The following is a 19259-nucleotide window of genomic DNA, read 5'->3' as shown; positions in this document are numbered from 1 at the left end:
AACATGCTCACAGTAGAAGTTCCTTGCCTCTGACAACCATCCTAACCAAATAGTAGCAAGATCTTATCTATAAGCACAACAAAAGCTGATCAAGTTTGTGAAATAATGGATGGAAATACATCAAAATGCTACAAGTGCTTGTCTGAAAGGTAGAATAATGCATGTTTTTCTTTTTTGCACTTTAAAAAAAAAAAAAAGCTTCAAACAACTCTATTTCTAAGAACTTATCTTAAGGAAATACTCAGAAAAATACACAGATTTAGATTTGAATATGTTCAATTTACATTTTAAAAAGACAAACAAATAATGTCATTTAGAAAAAGCAAAACAGTGAGGTATTAAAAAATAAATACATACACAATTATTTAACAATATATCTATATTCTATATTTACATTATATTTCTAAAATCATACTACAAAACAATATGTTCAAACTAATGTTAACAGTATTAATTTGAGTAGCAGGGTTATAAGTGATTTATTTTCTTCTTCATGTTCTTAGGTTCTTAGAAGCCTATCAAAAACATCATTCCTTGCAATCCTTGTGCATTACTAATGGTAATATAAAGTTGTATAACCACTTTAGAAAACAGTATAGCAGTTCTTCAAAAAGTTAAATATAGAATTATCTTATGATCAAGCAATTCCAATTCTAGGTACATACACTAAAGAATTAAAATGAGCAATCTGAGCAAAAAAATGAGGGTGTGTAGTATGATTCACATGCCCTTATAATTATTGGCTGATGTTTATTAATTATTATATAATTTTGTCTAGCCCAGAAGTAGTAATGAAAGTTTGATTGGGCAAAGAGGAGGGAAGGGAGGGCAGGGAGCATGGTGTCAGGAAACATGGTGAAATGAGATAGACATTATTACCTTGGTACATGTATGACTGCACATATGGTACAATGGTACATTGTGTACAATCAGAAATGAAAAGTGCTGCAATTTTGTGCAAGGAATCCAAATCCATTCTGATGTCATACATACACAATTAAAATAAATTTTATTGATCATATGATCTTGTTTTAGCTAGAGTTTTCATATTAGTTTTGCAAAATATGCACTTTTAGTGTTCTTTTTTATTCAGTTCACTTTAAAAGTTCACTTTTTTAAACTTTCTGTTATATTTTATCTTCGCCTGGTATAGTTTTCTTTTAGAAATGCTGTATTGAGCATAAATAGACATTGAAAATAATTTTGTCCTTTGGATGACTGTTTTCTTTAAATTACTTTCTTTGTAGAATGTTTATTTTAGATTTTTCGTATGTTAGGGTTAATTGCTATTGACAGTTTTTATCCATTTCTAATGAAAAAGAGAATAACATGGTATTAAAGGCTGGTGGCAAGATTATGCACATGGAATTGATTTCAATGTCAGGCAAAATCTTCTCAGAGTGAATTACTGAAGCAACAGTGAGTATTATTATCACCAGTTATTATGTTATGGCTGCAAATAGCTATTTTACTTCTTGACCTTTGGGTGACTGTGAGTTACAATATATTACATTGCCCTAGGAAGAAAATGGAGTTTTATTCATTGAAATCTTTGCAATCTCCTGATGAATGACCTCATCGTAGTTACTGTTCATTGAAGGATTTTAACTTGGTAACTCTCCCCTTTTGGGACATTTCTTTTTTTTCCCTTTTAGACTTAAAATGATTTACAAAGATAAAGATTTGATCTTCTAAAATGTTTATGTCTGTTAGTGTATGTAAAGCTAGATATCAAATTGGTAAAATGTAATAAATTGGCTGTTTAAATAAATTTATTAAAATACCTAAAAAAAAAAAAAAAAGAATTAAAATGAGGAACTTAGACATTTCTGCACCAATGTTCACAGTAGCATTATTCATTATAGTCAAAAGGCAAAAAAACAACAACCAAATGCTCATCAACAGAGGAGTGGATAAACAAAATGCAGCATATACATACCATGGAATATTATTAGCTTTAAAAAAAAAAGAATGAAATTCTGATGCATGTTACAAAATGGATGAACTTTGAAGACATTACGCTACATGAAATAAGCCAGGCACAAAAGACTTCACCACATGAAGTTCTGAAAATAGTCAAATTCATAGAAAGGAAACACAGTAACAAGTTAATGAGTTTTAATGGTTACAAAGTTTCAGTGGGATGATGAAAAGGTTGTGATGGTTGCACAACCCTGTGAAGGTATTTAATGCCAATGAACTGTTCACTTAGTAATAATTAAATGGGAAACATTGTGTATCTTTTACCATGATTTTTTAGAAAGCTGAAAAAGCCATCATTTCTATAATTAGAAGTTTTAAAACATATTAAAAACAAACATTTATCAAGGAGCTTACAATTCAATATAGAACAAAGTGAATTATAATCATTTTCACTAACCTGAAATAGATGCCATTCTAAAATCGAGTTGGAAATCCAAATTTCTTTCTAAAAATGAAAAGCAAACACAACAACCATTTTTTTTTAAACAAACAGTACTAATTGGGCCAGGGATGTGGCTCATTGAAACAGTGCCTGTTTAGCATGCATGGAGCCCTGGTTTGATCTCCCATTACCACAAAAAAAAAAAAAAAAAAAAAAAGGAAGGAATACTATTGACCTTTCAAAGAGGACTGCATGTTTCTTCCACAATGTTTTTGTTGTAACTGTTGTTTTTAGAAAACCCTCTAGATTTTAGAGAGGTATCCAAAGTCACATAAACATACATGGGATAATTACAATGTCAATAACATTTATCAAACTCCAACAAAAGTGATGTAGAAAAAAGTAAAAATATTAAACAATTCTGCCACTAAATAATTGTGTGACCTTCCCAAAATTACACACCTTCTTCCTCTAAGCCTTCTTCCCTGCATGCAACATTGAAATGATAAAATCTATCATAAATAACAAGTTGGATAGATCCAAATGTCCCAGATTAAGCAAAATACGTCAAAATAAATTAATCATTCAACACTTTATTGAGCACTTGCTTCAAAGAAATATAATTTAATTTATATTTAATATAATTTAATTTATATTTATATTTTAATATTAATATTAAAGGAGAAATTGGTATTCTATTATATAAATTAAATTATATAAAATATAATTTAATTTATATTTATATTTTAATATTAATATTAAAGGAGAAATTGGTGTTCTATTCTATTGGGTTAGATTTCAGGAGGAGAAAATAGGACAGGTTAGTGATGGGGAGAAAACATGGTTTGTGTTGTTTTAATGACTAAAATCTAAGCATACATATATGAACGAGTGGAAAATAAAGTTTGAGAGAAGGAATTTTAAATTCCCCATAATCCTATGAAAACCTCCCCCAACTCTCTCATATGACAATTAACATTTTCTAAAACTATGTTAGTGCTCTGCAAAGATAGCTTCAGCAGCATCCTAGCCTTACTAAGACTATTTCCTATATAGAACAATTCTTTCTACGTAGAATTCTGAAGCCACCAAAAGGCTGGAAAGACATGCAAGGGTTTACATGCTAAAAATATGGAATGGGCACATCATTGAAAGACAGTTAAGAAATGGTGATAGCCAAGGACTTCTAATTATTTACGTAACTATCTCTTCACTTCCTCCTGGAAATAGGACATTCCACCCATAAACTATAAGGTCCTCTAGCTGAGCAGGGTTTGAGTCTCTTCACCTTTACATCCACATCGCCTAGCAAACTATCTACATCTACCCTTTTGAAAGGGTAGGATCTATATCCAGTTTTTCCCTACTGTTTTAAATGACTCCTTTGATTATGCTATTAAGACTGATCCTTCCCCAAATAACGTGATTTGATAGCAAAATATCTCAACATAAAATGAATTCAAAAATTAATAAGATACAGCAAGTCTTCCAGTCAGAAGTCGACTAGGCATCCACAGGAAAGTTTTTACGCAGTGACAACCGTCATCAATATTTGAAGGAAATGCCGCTGAGGTCCAACAGTCTAAACCAGATAAACATCCCTCCACTACACTTCACCTGCAACTCGCAGCCATCAGGTACTGATAATTCCCTCTCTTATGTCACTGTGAAGCAGAGGGTAGAAGAAGCGTCCTTAGTGTAATTTCAAAATAAATGATGGCTGTTAGTAAAGGGGTTTGGGGAGCAAAGCTTCCTGAGTGAAAGTCTGGAGAGATTAAGAAAAAACAAAAACAAAAATGGTCCATAAGCGAACTTGCCACTCAAAAGCCTGAGCTGAAGGAAAGCAGGGCAGTGATTAACGCCCTGATTTCTCCTCCGCTAAAGTGTGAATGGAAGGAAGTGATCCTGGATGGATTGGTTCGCCCTCTTAAGAAAATGATCAAAGGAGCGTCCTCTTGTCCCTTCAAAGCTTTAACAAGAGTTACCCCACAACCTCTGTCCATGAGGGTGAGAGAAGCCGCCTTCTACACCCGGGTCCCCAAGCCCAAATAGCCAGGGCCTGGAAACCGCTACCCACCTGTAGGTCCTGCTCTGCAATAAAATCTTCCCGCCACCCAGCCGGGAGAATCCACCCTTCCGGGTCGACACATTCAACCAATCGCAAATAATAACCTTCTCTAATTGAGCAAGGGGCGTGGCCAGCATGCGCATCATGGAACAAGACCACGGGTTATTGGTTGATTTTGTGAGCAGGTTTAGCCAATGGAAAGCTGTCTTGAAGTTGAGGTGTGGGTGGCTGCGTGTTTCCGGAAGACGTGGCGGCTCTCCGGGGCTGCTCCCCGGCTTTTCTCCCTACTCAGCTTTCCACCCTGGGCATTCTGAGGTGCTGCCTCCGCTGCCCTCACCACTGCAACCATGATCTCCTTAACGGACACCCAGAGTAAGCGCCTGTCCCCGGGGTCCCCGCCTCGATCCCCGCTCACCCCTCGCTCGGGCTCGTTTCGCCCGTGGGTCGCTCAGGCTGGGTCAATGAATGAAGCTCTGCGTTGGGGCGGTGGCCTGCGAGATTGGGAAAGGGCTGCCGGGACCTGAGGACTGACTGGAGCGGACCGGGGCTGGACTTGCAGTAGCCGACCTGGCCTGGGAGAAGAGTCGATGGGGCTGGGTGGAGCGCTCAAGCTGGGGAAGGGGAGCTTTACTTGAGAGTGTCTCGCGACGGGGTCGCGCTGCTCTCCTCACCCGGGTGAGATGGGCTCTTTGTTCCGCCGGACCGCCACGAGAGAAAGTTTGGTGCGCGGCCCGCGCAGTGGGGTCGGTTCTGCACATGAAATACTTGGAGTCCTTTACAAGTCACTGACTGGTTAATTTTGGGGAGGTGGTATTTTGAATGTCACCTGCTGTGGGTTGTTTTTCAAATCGTGCTTAAATATTTTGAATATTTTCCTTTCGCCACCACTGGAAGCTGCCTTCCAAAAATCCCTTATAATTTCCCTTTTCTGCCTGCCAAAGTTTCAGCAGCATTAAAAAACCACATTATGTTCAGTTAAAACATTTCTTTCATTAGTATTGTATAGTATGCTTTATGACTTGTTTTACTATTTTGGCATCACTTTCTGCCTGCCAGAATTCTCCAAGCCCATGTCATCTGTACGGTTCCATGTTTCCTTTTCTTGAAAGATAACATTTCCAATTTTCTATTCCTTCTTGTGAATCTTAATAATTTATTTTTTATTTACAAACTGCTTAAACTCTTTGCTTCCTTACCTTTTAATGATCATGATAGTCTCTTTTTGCACATTTTCTTTTGTCTTCCATGCCTTCCGTTTGGGTGAGTACGCTTACTCAAATTTTCAAAATTATAAGAATTAACAATCCTCTGAAGTTAAAGTAGAACTTCATTTAAAATGCTCTATTTCAAAATGGAGTCTTAAGGTTTAGATTCAAGTCATGGCAGACTTGAACTTAACAGATCTTTTAAAGTCTTCTCCGCACACTGCCACCCCAGTCAGGCTCTTTTTTTCCCAGTACAAACTGGACCTGGGGTCTGGACCTTGGGGCCACTTGCTCTGGCCCAGGAAACTTACCAATTTTGGTACGTTTTGTTCCATCAGCCTCACTCTGATGAGAAAAGAGAAAATATGTAAGTGTAGACCTTTAGATCTACTATAATTATATATTTTCTTCCGATTTATCATGTGTATAAATCATGTTAATTCTTATATGAGCCATGTAAAGCAGAGAGAAGCATGCCCCTTCATAAATTAATTGAGGCACAAAAGAAATTCATAAGAAAAATAGCAGAAATAAGACTTGATCCTAGTTCTGCTGGCTCAAAAACTTTTTGTTCTTTTCAGTGTACTCCACTAGCATCTAAAAAAAAACTTTGAGTTCCTAGAATGATCTGAGTCTGTAATATATATGTATATATTAAAATATGACTTATCCTATGCATAGAGATTCTCTTCTATTGAAGATTTATTATAGGAATGAGTGCCTAGTCTACCTTTCCAAACACCAAAACAAGGGGTTTTATCAGACTTCATTATATTTGTGAGAAAGATGTAATTTTACTCTTTTTTTAACTTACCAGATGTTTTAGGTGAGAGAATAGATTGAAACATAAAATAATTAGTTTCAAATTGTGTTTGTGTTTAACTGCAAAAGATTGGCCATCATTCAAGTGATTTGCCAGAATTATTCTAGGATTTCAATTCTAGGAGAGGGTGACCAAACACTAATCAGAGTAGAATAAAAATAGCAATTCATGATTGTCTTAGGGGATTCTATAATAGCACTCTCTCCACTCCATAAAAACAAAAAGATTTATTAAGGAAGATGAGATAGAGCCAGTTCATGTTGTATCTAATTTGTCACTTCATCTTCTCACATTGCATAAAATTCTATCATAATATTCAATTGATATCCAGTTGAATTATTTTTGTGACTTTTTTTAAGAGTATAGTAAGACAGTGCTGCTTTTAATCAATTATGAATAAGTTCTAAAATGCTAGCAGTGATTGCCATTGGATTACACATATTGTTCCTTATAAAATTTCCATAATAGGTTTTTTAATGTTAAATAAATTCACTTTTTAGTTTGCTTTCATTAATCTGTTAACTTTTTTTTTTTTAATTTGAGGGTAGGAGTATGAAGATACAATACAAAAGGAAGATAAATTTATTTTACTATTATTCTAGTAGAAAGAAGGCAGCTCTATGTAGGGCTTTTAATAGCCTTACAGGGCTTCTGAATGGGTAATGATGGGGAGGAAAGGAATTCTGGAAATGAGAAAGGGTAATGAGACCATTTTGAGTCTTTGGGCCTATGTAGATCTGACAATACTTGGGAACATCATGCCAGGGCTAGTTTTGGCTAAGGTGTTACAAACAGCTGTTCCCTTCTGACTTATACTGAATAAAGCAGTAGGAATGTTTTGGTTCCTGTGTTGTAGTTGTAGGACCATTGGCTAGAAAGTGAGAAGACCAGACTTGCATTCTAAGTTGACTCCATACCAGTATCACACACAAAGATATTTCTGCTGATTGTATGTTCCAGGACAAATCATTTAATCTCTCTGAGTCCTTGGTTGTCCATATGAAACAAGGGGCCATTGCACTGTTTACCTCACAATTTTATTAAAGGAATTACCATATACTGTATAAACAACTCTTAACCAATAAGCCATTTATCAGATGTGGTCCTCTTTCACTGCAGTCAGTTTTTAATAGATCTAGTGTATAAAGTAATATCAAATTTTAATCACCTAAGTGTGTTTTTCCCGAAGTTCAGTGTACTCCAATATCCTTGAGTTTCATTTTACCAAATGTATTTAAACTGAGAATATACATACACACACACACACACACACACACACACACACACTCCCATCCATCCTGTGGGTAGAAGTATTTATAATAGTTAATAATAGTTAATCATATGGGCTTTGAGTTCAGATAGACCTGGCTAAAACATTTAACCAAAAGTGTGACTTTGGGCAACTTAAGTCACCTTTCTGAATTTCAGTTTCCTCTGTCTCTAACATGATTTCATTATCTCTACATTCTAGTAGTGTTGGGATGATTAATTTATATAAGCTGTGTAAAAAACCATATAGTGCCTAATTTATGGTAAATTCTCAATACATAGTATATTTCTATATCATTTCCTTTCTGATTAGCCAGAATCTTAAAATGTTTATGTAATCATTAAGATAATTTGTGAAAAGATAGAAATTAGTCATTTAATAACAGCTGTAATAATTAAATGCCAGCTACTAAATAGTTGTACGATGGAATTTTACTTGCTCTTTTACCCATATTTTCCTATAGGAAATTTTATCTAATATCTAAATAGTTATTTTTGTTAATTCATTTAAGATATTTAAGCATGAAATATTAGCCTCAATTTTTTATTGAAATTTTATACTGGTGGAATGCATTTAAACTTTTCTGTATTTATAGGCAGGTACCTGAATTCTTTCAGACTGACATTGGGAGCAAAAGGTGGCTAGAAGAGAAGATAATAGCTATCAGGAAATTTAGGAGGTCAGAAATAAAGAAAAAGATAAAGTTGATATAAATTTTCCAATTATCAGAACATTTTATGTGGCTTAAGAATTTTTGAAGTAACTGTGACCTAGATTTTAGTTTTCTGGAGCTGAGGCAAAAAGGTTAAGTAACAGATTAGAAATCACTAAGAGTGGGCTGGGGATGTGGAGTGGTAGTGCGTCCACCTAGCATATGTGAGGCACTGGGTTTGATTCTCAGCACCATGTAAAAATAAAATAAAGATATTGTGTCCACCTAAAACTAAAAAATAAATATTTTTTTTAAAAATAAATCATTAAGAGTATATTTAATATTGTGTTTCCAAAAACAGCTTCTCCTCTGACTCATTGTCTGTATGCTGATAGTGCTTTTAGATAAAATAATGGCTGTTTTCTCTAAAAACCAAACTAAAATGATCAAAGAGGTAGCTTAGTAGATTGTGTTTTGTAGCTTAAACAGAAGAGTGTGTCTGTCACCTTAGAAAGTTAAGACCTTTCAAACTAAAAAGATAACACCTAAGAATATAAACTAAATAAAACTACTAATTTTATATGCAAGATGAACCTAGATGTCAAACCTTATACTTTGTCCACTATTGTATATTCAGTATGTGAAACAGTTCCTGGCCTCTTAATAGTTGATCTTTGTTGTTTAATGATAAAGTAAAAATTTAGAATACTAATATTAGGTTAAACAGTATTTGAAATTTTGGAGAGTTGATTTTAGGACTCTAAACTTAAATAGATGAATGGATTCGTAGTACAGATAAATTGATAGATGATAAATTCATAATAAGCCATCAAGAAGTTGAAAGTGAGCTAGGCATGGCACACACCTGTAATCCTGGCTACATGGAAGGCAAAGCAGGCAGAGCACTGGAGCCCATGGAGTTCAGATCAACCTGGGTAACATAGACCATGTCTTAACAAAAAGTGAAAAGTAATGCCTGACCTTCTGAAAATTAACTTTTTGAAACAACAGCTACCATAATCTCAAAATATTTCTTGTTGTCACCGTGAGAAGCAACGTATAATTGAATGAAGTAGATTGTGTTGACCTACTATAACATTTAGAATAGGTGGAGGAAGGAATTAATTTTAAGAAGTACAGATATTGTACATATAAGTAATAATTATAGAATATGAAAAGCAATAAATAAAGGAAATTTTTATGTTTATGTCTAATGCCAGAGAGGTTTTGAGAGGGAAAAAATACAATCAAAGATTTAACATCTGATTTATCTTTTCTATTATGGGTGTAAGAAATTCTGTCTCCTTACATGAGGATTAGGCATTCCCATTCATAGTTTTAAATTCTGAGGTAATTTGCTGATGTCAGTTTAATTTGTTTGAGATCTGAATGAATGTCATTATGAAGTTAACCTGCAATATTGGACAGCGATTTCTTTATATTAACCAAAAGAAAAAGTAGAAAATTATTCTTGTTTAGTTTACAGGGATATTAATGTGACTTTAATTTTTCTCTACCCTTAACCATATAACTTTTATTGCAGAAATTGGAATGGGATTAACAGGATTTGGAGTGTTTTTCCTGTTCTTTGGAATGATTCTCTTTTTTGACAAAGCACTACTGGCTATTGGAAATGTGAGTTTTGGAATATATTTTAACTGAATTCATAAAGAATTTTTAACTATAAATGAATTATTACCTGCTGTCAGATTTGGGAGATATAATTTATTCCTGTGTAATTACTATTATATACTGTATTTCCATCAGGAATGCAACCTGTCAGCTTTCTGTTTAAATAAAAGATGAACACTTAATGAGGTGTTCTAATTCCAAAACTGTTTTGTTAAGTTACACCAAATTAAGTAAAGGTTGTCTTTAAATGGCCATTCAAAATAGATGCCTTGATAGTCTTAGTAAATGTATTAAAATGTTTTGACTATAAACATCTGAGGCTTTACATTTGATTGAGCTGCATGAAATAAACAGATTTTAAATAACCTTTTAAACCTTTTAAAATATACCACTGTGTTATTAATTGACTTGCTTAGAAAGGTTATGTGCTATTTGGAATGTGTAGTGCACTGTCCACGTGTGGGGGTTGTATAAGAGCTCCAGAAGTAATAACCCTCCTAAGAAGGCAATAAAGTTACTGAATAATGATTACATTTCTTTTGAAGTACATTTAAAGGACACCATAATTGGTCTTTTAATAAATGATAATATAAACAGCATTTGTACGCAAGAATATGAAGCTGAACTGTTAGGCTTAATATACATCTGTGTGAAGTAGTTTTCACTAATGAAGAACAATGGGAAAGGGAAGTATTTCAAAATAAAACACAGGAAAAGGAAGGCTCTTAATAGATCACCACTACTTGTTCATGAACAGAACATACAAAATATATGTATATTTTTAAAAACCTGGTTGTATTTTTATTTCTGATGCCAAGCAGATATTTTAGAAGTAATAAAACTGGAATATCCTTCCTAGCTTTGCATTGTGTGTTCTGTTCCTACTGTGTTCTAGTCATGTCAATATTTCTCCCATCCATAGAAACTCTTTTGGCCCATGTGAATATTTTGGAACCAGGAGGAATACCTTTGAGTGACGTGTCTATAGGCAGCTTCTCTGTCTGAGCCTTGCCAGCTTATCACTCCACTAAGCTATCCTCATCCAGCCACACTAAGGAAACTACTGTAAACACAGATGCCCCTTTGTAACATCTTTGTTTGTTTCTCTTTTTCTCCTTTTAATCAAATAGAAAAGGAATGAGATGAGTGGAATACAGCTACAATTTTAACATGCTTAAACCCACTCCTTGGTTTTCTTTCTTGGTTGTTCTCTTGGCCAGTTGCCCATGTTAAAAGTCAAATGTCCTTCTTTTTATTATATTTAGCATTGACCTAAATTTATGCTTGGTTAACTACTTTTCCTGTGTTGCATTTTCTTCTCTTCTAGGTTTTATTTGTGGCTGGCTTGGCTTTTGTAATTGGTTTAGAAAGAACATTCAGATTCTTCTTCCAAAAACATAAAATGAAAGCTACAGGATTTTTCCTAGGTGGTGTATTTGTAGTCCTTATTGGTTGGCCTTTGATAGGCATGATCTTCGAAATTTATGGATTCTTTCTCTTGTTCAGGTAAGGCAATGATTTTATTTTCTCTTTCAATAAACTGGCATATCAGATAATTATTTTAAAATCTCAGGTACATATATCAGTGTCAGTAATATGATCATTTCCTTTAATGAATTGTGGTTTAGGTTGAATCTTTTATTTTGGTTTTAGATCGACTAACTATAAAAATGCTTACCAAATGTACATGATTGCCTAAATAAGTATAAATTATCTTGTAAATTACTTTCAATGCAGTAAGATTCATTTTAGTGTCATTTTAAAACAATATCTTTGTGTTTGATATTTTTATCAACTAAATAAACAGTGATAGCTAGATAGACACATCTAGAATTTTAACATATAAAAACTGATACTTCATAGTTCAAGTGACAGTCCACTTAACTGTAATTTGTTTATTAGTGCATATTCATATTAGCAAATCCTGTACCAAAGGAACTATGGGCGATTTGGATCAATGAATATTTTACAAATGGCAGTTAGCAAGTAAATCAACGAAAGCATGCATGTGAGAAAATACCTTTATTAAGGTTGGCATTAATTATTTGTTTAAACAATGCATATCCTTTGTCTTTTGTCTACTGGGCACTTTATTACAAGAGCCATAAAAACAACTTAAGGGCCAAACCTGCTTTAGGAAATCTCTCATTTCTAATATGGAAAGAAGACCATAAAGATACGAGGCAGATATAGTCATAATATTATATATATAGTCATAATATTATTTTATATATATATGCATGTATAATTAAGGAATTAATCCAAGCAGAGGTAAGAAATATTAACAAATAAACTGTACCTTAAAGAATGAGTTAGAATTCATCCCATAAATGAGAAAATGAAGGGCAGTTGACTGAGAGAAGTAGCAGACAGGGTCTTGAAAGTCACAGCTTGTTCTAAAAATAATCGTCTGGCAGAAAAAGAACATGTGATAAATGGAAGAAAATGGTTGGCAATGAGGGGGAAAAGGAAGTTTGGGGTCAGGTTGCAAACTTTCTTTGAATGACTTGTTACTTTATTCTCTTACCAAATTTGTGCTAGGGACAAGTATTTGGGGAAGAGAGGGGTACAAAGATTTTTAAGCATAAATGGATACAGCCTGGTAAGTGTTCTAGAAAAATTGTTCTAACCTCAGGATAAATCATCTATTGAAAAGAGAAGACTGAGAAGCTAGTTAAGAGGCTCTTGATACAGCACAGAGTATAGAATGATAGTATTGGAATCTTAGAACCCCTTGACATTTTAGGGAAGAGAAAGAAACACTGGAAAAGATCAGAGAAGAACTAGAAGTAAGGATCATAGTGGCCAAGAAAGGAGAGGGTGAGGAAGAGCAGTTCATCATAGCAGATTATGTTCCAGCAGAAGATGAGTACCTTAATTAAGGACCATGGGGGGAAATCATTAACTTTCTTCATTCAATAGGAATTTTAGTAGTAAAAGTTAAATGCTAAAGTGATCTTTGAGATGAATAAAGGATGAGAAGTCAGCATCATTGGTAACTTGGAATGATATATTGGCTCCATGGTTTAGGGAAGCTTTTTTGTTGTTGGGTTTTATATTTTGAGGTGTTCTTAGTTTGAGATATAGTGCCAAAGATCTTTGACATTCTTTCTCCAGATATTTGTAATCCTAAATGGTAGCCTTTGAAATCACACATTTTTATATTTAAAAATTATTTTAAAACAAAATAAAATGATCCTTTTGGATTTAATACTGCTAGAAAACAATTATAATTGTCTTTGAAATATGTACAGTGCACCATCAATAAAAGAACTATTTCTCTAATTTAAAAGCTACTGCTTTCTGTTTAATCCTTTTAGTCCATATATGTTGCAGATTCATTATTGCTCATTTCTGAATTCTGTCCACTGTAATATTTTCATCCCTATATGCCTAACTTTAGGACCCAGAGAAAGTTTATTCCTTGTACATTTTTTAAATAAACTATTTCCCTCTTCCTATACAGTGGTAGTTTAACTGATCAAGAATTAAACTAGTTAGAAGCTATGTAACTTCTGTGGGCTTGTATTTCTACCCAAAAATGTGACACAATATGAGGATTACCATCTGACAGGTAGTCTGTCATTGTTCGTTAAATGTTGGCACTTATTATTTATTCAGTAAATGATAGCAATTATTATTTTCATGGTTCTATACATATGGTCTCTACAGCTCCTTTCTTTTGATCAGTTTTACCTCGTACAACTCACTATGGTTGAGGAAATCTTTAGCAGTTGAACCAAGATAATACAGAATCTGAGTGTACAACACAGCTAAGCTTCATTATGCTGTTTCTTAGGTTTTTAACCAGTAGTCAAAAGTTTTTACATTACATTTGTAGTTATTCATGATTCTCTAAAACATTCACATTTTTAATGGCATCATTTCTTTTTAGTTAGTTATTCATGCTTGATCTTGGTAATAGAAATATGTAAGTTTTAAGAACCTTTTTTCTGTGTCTCCCAGGGGCTTCTTTCCTGTGGTTGTTGGCTTTATTAGAAGAGTGCCAGTGCTTGGATCCCTCTTAAATTTACCTGGAATTAGATCAGTAAGTAATCATGTATTTAGCAATGTGTTTTTAGACCACCAAAATGAATACATTTTGATGCTTCTTACCTTTAGAAATTTGAGTAATTGGTACATGATTAATTGATAAGTTTTTCATTATGATATAAATGACTATTTCACATAAATCTTGGTTACCAAGTTTACCAGAAAATAAACATTGCTAAGCCTGTAAAACCTAGTTTTGTTTCACCATGTCCATTTTTACTATTCTCTATTTTTTAGTGTTACTCAGATTGATAATGCTATGCTTCCTTTCTCTTTGAGAGTTCAAGGTTTTTTCCATTGACTTTTATATAATCTCTAATTTTAGAAGCAATTACATAAAAAAGAAACCATTATGTCTAGCACTTATTTTATTTCTCAGATTGTAATACCAATTTGAATGGATTAAGAAAGTTAGATAAAGGACTCTTACACTGGAAATCAGTTGACAAGATTCTTTTCCCAGCCCTGTCCAAAGTTTGAACAATCTTGTCATGTCTTTTTCCCCTGGTAGACCTTGACTTTCATCTTGATAAAATAAAGGAGTCAAATCAAATAAGAAGTAAAAGTTAAAGAAAACATTTTAAAAATTGACAAGAGAATTTTCTTCCCTTTATTTAAGGTTCTTTCAGTAAATGTTTGATACTAAGTCATCCCACCTATTAGTGGGGCTCAGAAGGCCTTATAGGATTCAACTTCTTATTTCTTCCTTAGAAAAATCTTTCCTGACATGCTGTTGCTGGCATGGGGTTTGATTCTGTAGCATCCCTGTGCACGCCCCTATCATAGCATTATCTTTGTTTTGATTGTCAAGAGAAAGGCTTGTCTTCAGGGACAGAGATGACTTTTATTTTTAATCATTCTTCTATTCCAGTGCCCAGCTAACAGCTGGCATATAATAGAAACTCAAAACATTTTTGCTAAATGAATGCACTGGGTGTGTAACCTAGTAATAAAGCACTTGCCTAGTGTACACAAGGCCCTGTATCCCCAGCACCACATAAAATAAAATAAAAAATAAATGAAGGATGATCTTTTGTTGCCCTGAGGGAATTTGGTCTATCTCAAGACAGTTCTGGATAACTGTTTTTTAGTCAGCCTCCATAAATTTTAAAACTAAATGAGATCCTTAAATCCTAAAAGAATCTGGAGTTGATCTGCATTAGGAACAATCCTTTTGGCTCTGGATATGATCCATGTCAGAAGTAACTCTATTGCCTAACCTTCTTCCTCCTTTGGAGAAATTTCATAGTTCCAAGTCTATCCTGAACAACCAGGACAAATGGGCATTAAAGCAAATTTTAGGAATCTCAAGTTCTGGTTATGTCTTGGGAAGTCTATCAGTTTCCTAAAGTCATGTACATATTTTTTTATAGGTGTTTCTAAAGAGAAAGTCCATAGCATTGATTGAATTCTCAAAGAGCTAAAGGATGGCTTGTCCACAGGAAAATAAATACCACTATAAGCCTAATCACATTTCTATCCATGGGTTAATTTTAGAATTGGAATCTTTCCTTTAGAGAGACAATGTTGTACTTTTTTGGCTCTGAAATTTACTTTAAAATTCTAGCAAATTCATGAGTACTTTCCAAGCAAGTTTTAGCTTTGGTGTGTTGATTACCTACCTGTAATAATACAAAATGTTGAAACCTAGGCTTATAGGGGTATATCCTGATTTCATTTTCATTTATCTTCAAACTCATATAGTAATAATGTTTATATTTAGAATGACTTTTGAATTTACTGAAATTTCTTAAAGAGTTGTACTCAATATTTGTGTCCTTAATTTAAGAATTCTGCAATATTTGCATAAATGGACACCTGACAGAATAATGCTTCCTGCCATTAGTACTTAGTTATAATAAATATTTAAATACAACTATGAAGTGTGAAGTGAAAGAAATAGATGATTGCTAGAATTTGATAAGATTATAAGCACTGGGGTGATATAACTTTTAGTATCTCCACTAATTACATACTTTGTTTCAATCTTTACCATCTGGAATGCTGAAGAAAGCCAAACTACTTTTTATTTGGGGTGGAGTAACCAAAGTAAATAACCATTTACATAATGTGTGTTAAAGTTTATATTTAATAATTATAAATTTTTGCATCATTAAATCTGTTTGTAATGCCATTGCCACTTTCAGTCTGAAGTCCAGAATACACATTTAAAGTATTTTTAGTCAATAGCTGTTGTTAATTATTGAACTTAATGGAGTTAAATCTGTTTGTTCAAAGACGACATAGGCCCCGAAGAGATCCACAATAATGGTCAGTTGAAATATCTTATTGGGTTCATTAATGCATGAGTGGCTGACATTTCAATTTTGTTTTTTTGTTTTTGTTTTGTTTTGTTAAGCTAGCAGTGTTAACATCATTTTATACAATTTTTTTTATTCATTGTGTTGCATTTTTCATGTTGCACCCTTAATTCATATGTACAACATGTCATACAAAAACAACTTTGAAAAAATATATATCTTTATGTGTCAGAAAATGGTGGTGAGTAATACTGGATTAATCATTGTCGATCATACTTTAAATTTCCACAAATTTTCTTGTAAAGCTGGATTTATTTAATGAAGATTTAAAATGTTGATATAGTGTTATATAATGCTGTAGACTCTCTTTAATTATCTGCTTTTCTTTTCCTTACAGTTTGTAGATAAAGTTGGAGAAAGCAACAATATGGTATAACAACAAGAGAATTTGAAGACTCATTTACAATATTGTATTATTTATAAAATTCTTTGAAGAATATTCAGCACAAAATTAAATTACATGAAATAGCTTGTAATGTTCTTTACAGAAGTTTAAAAGGTGTAGCCTACAAAGTACCAACAGCAATTAGTAAAGAAGCAATGAAAACAGGCTTCTAATCAAGTGATCTAAGAAGTCAGCAAGAGCAAACTGAGGGAGATGAAATCCATGTTACGAGGCATATTGAAACTCTAGAAGGCTATTTTTATTATCTTTCCACAATGTGCAGAACACAGCCATTCTTAGAGAACTGTGGTGTCTGTTACTTTTCTTTTTACTATTATTATTATTATTATTATTTTGAAGGCTCAGGAACACCCACAGGCATTTGCTTTTTAGAAATGTCCACTGTGATGGCAAAAATATTTCCAGTTGCACTGTGTTTCTGAAAGTGATGCATGAGTAGGATTGGATTATGTCATTTTAATGTATTAAACCCGGTGAAAACCCAGTTTTCATGTATGAATCACTTTTTTTGTAAACATGGGGTTAAAATAAAACTTTTGTGGTTTTTCCAAAGCTTAGTATTTTAAAGCCAGGTGAAAATCTGAACTAGTGATTCTTTGTTGGAATATGCAGAGGTCATTCTTCACTATCTTTTAGTTCTTAAATTATAGCTCACAAAGCATTGTTTTGGTCAGTAACGCACTTTGAAAATACTCATACTTCTTGGGAGTCTGACTACATAAGTACCTGTTTGTATCATTCATCACATATACACATCTAATAAAAAGCATTCTTGACCATGAAATAGTATGTTACAAAGCTGGTTTCATTGAGTAGTCTTTTAAGATACTCAATGATGCAAACCAAATAGATTTTTCCCATGTCATGATGTGGTTTTTCTTCATTTTTTCTTTTATTTTTTAAAATTCAGCTGTGATTTATTACTTTCTTTTTCATAAATTAACTAACTTTTGGTAATGTTTACTTTAAAAATGTAACATGTAAAAATTTAAACCTGTAACTGTGTTTTAAGGGCTGTTCATGTAATCTGAGCTAATTTTTAGCTTTTTCACAAACGTACAAATATTGGTATATGTGACGTATGCTTCGTGCTCAGTCTTCACCCTGAGAGGGTGAAGCAAGTTCACATGCTGAAGATGTTTTACTGTAATTAAACTGGCTATGATTTCTTGAAAACCTGACACTAAAAAAATAGTGGATTTTTCCCCCTTCCATTGCTGATGGTCAGACAGTAAAAAACAGCAAATGTTTCCCTAGTTTTCCAAGGTGGCAGCTTTTGTGATAGATGTAGGAACACATTTCAAAAAGCCACAGTCCTATTTGTGTTACCACTAATGATTGCACTATTTATTCTTTAACAGTTGCAAAAATACATAAAATCACAATTGAAATTTGTGGTATTTATTTATATACATGTCTACAAAATATTACAACATTTGTTATTTTTAATTAAGTTTCTTGATGCACAGAGAACTCCCAAACTTGCTCATCTGCAGAAGGAAAGACTTGGTATATAGTGTAATGGTTCAGTCTTGTGGATTACTGTCATTTTTGGTACTTGCATTTGACTTTATTATATAATCTGTGAAAGTGAGATAAATGGAGACTCCTACCTCAATAGTTCATGGAATAATAAAAGACCTAGTGTTGTGTCTAATGTTCTTCAAAAAATTAATATCCTCACTTGGAGAGTGTCAAATATATACATATATATATACTTTGAGAACTGACTTATATAAGGTGCCCTGTAGGACTCTTAATACATATTTTTGACTGACCCATATTATTTGCAATTGCTAGATATTTCTCCCTTTTTAGAGCAAGAACAGTAAATGTTAATGTAAGGAGCATCTGTATCATTTAACTTCTTTGTAGACATGAATTTCTATCAAAATGTTCTTTGCACTGTAACAGAAATCCTTTTTTCAACAATCTTATTTCAGAAAGCATTATTGGACTTCAAAGGACTTGATAATCTCCTAGTCCTTGATATGGTTGCAGGGGCTAGAGCAGTTTCCATCTTCAAATGAGTCTGCAGTCAGTATCGAATGTGAGTTTGGACTGCTTGGCAGCATTGTATATTTCTTATACAGAACCTTGATGAGCTCTATTTTTAAACATACTAGCCTTCTGACAGAAACCCTATCCTATTGTTTCTCTCCCTCACACACACATACACAAAATCAGCCTTCTGTCTTTGTGACAAAAATGTACTTTGATTATTCCCATAGAGATGGAGGAAAAGGTCTAATACTACTTAGCCTTAAGTGTTTCTGTCATTGTTCAAATGTATTTTCTGTAACAGAAACATATTTGGAATGTTTTTCTTTTCCCCTTATAAATTGTAATCCCTAGAATACTGCTGCTTTAAAAAGTCTCACAGTCAGATTATTATATAATCTAACAATTGACTATTGTAAATACACTTGTCTTACCTATCAATAAAAGGGTACTTTTCTATTAA

The 19259-nt window shown here is 33.4% G+C and overlaps 2 protein-coding genes across 2 annotated transcripts in view; one reads left to right on the top strand and one right to left on the bottom strand.

Annotated features, from left to right (window-relative positions):
- Positions 1-4530, bottom strand: part of Recql (RecQ like helicase) — a 35793-nt gene extending 31263 nt beyond the window's left edge. Inside the window, exons 1-2 of the mRNA XM_027934154.2 lie at positions 4443-4530; positions 2381-2428 (exon numbers count right to left, since the gene is read on the bottom strand). Of these exons, the coding sequence (XP_027789955.2) occupies positions 2381-2428; positions 4443-4515 (121 nt within the window). The 5' untranslated portion in view covers positions 4516-4530. The remainder of the gene's footprint in view (positions 1-2380; positions 2429-4442) is intronic.
- A 128-nt stretch (positions 4531-4658) lies between these two features.
- Golt1b (golgi transport 1B) lies at positions 4659-19259 on the top strand. The gene is made up of 5 exons (XM_027934253.2): positions 4659-4805; positions 9927-10018; positions 11343-11521; positions 13982-14063; positions 16727-19259. The coding sequence occupies exons 1-5, from the start codon at positions 4781-4783 to the stop codon at positions 16763-16765; spliced, it is 417 nt and encodes a 138-aa protein (XP_027790054.1). The 5' UTR covers positions 4659-4780; the 3' UTR covers positions 16766-19259.

Source organism: Marmota flaviventris, chromosome 3 (assembly GCF_047511675.1).
Source record: "Marmota flaviventris isolate mMarFla1 chromosome 3, mMarFla1.hap1, whole genome shotgun sequence".
Classification (NCBI taxonomy): Eukaryota; Metazoa; Chordata; class Mammalia; order Rodentia; family Sciuridae; genus Marmota; species Marmota flaviventris.
Note: the sequence above shows the minus strand (reverse complement) of the source record. Positions and strands in the feature narration are given on the sequence as shown.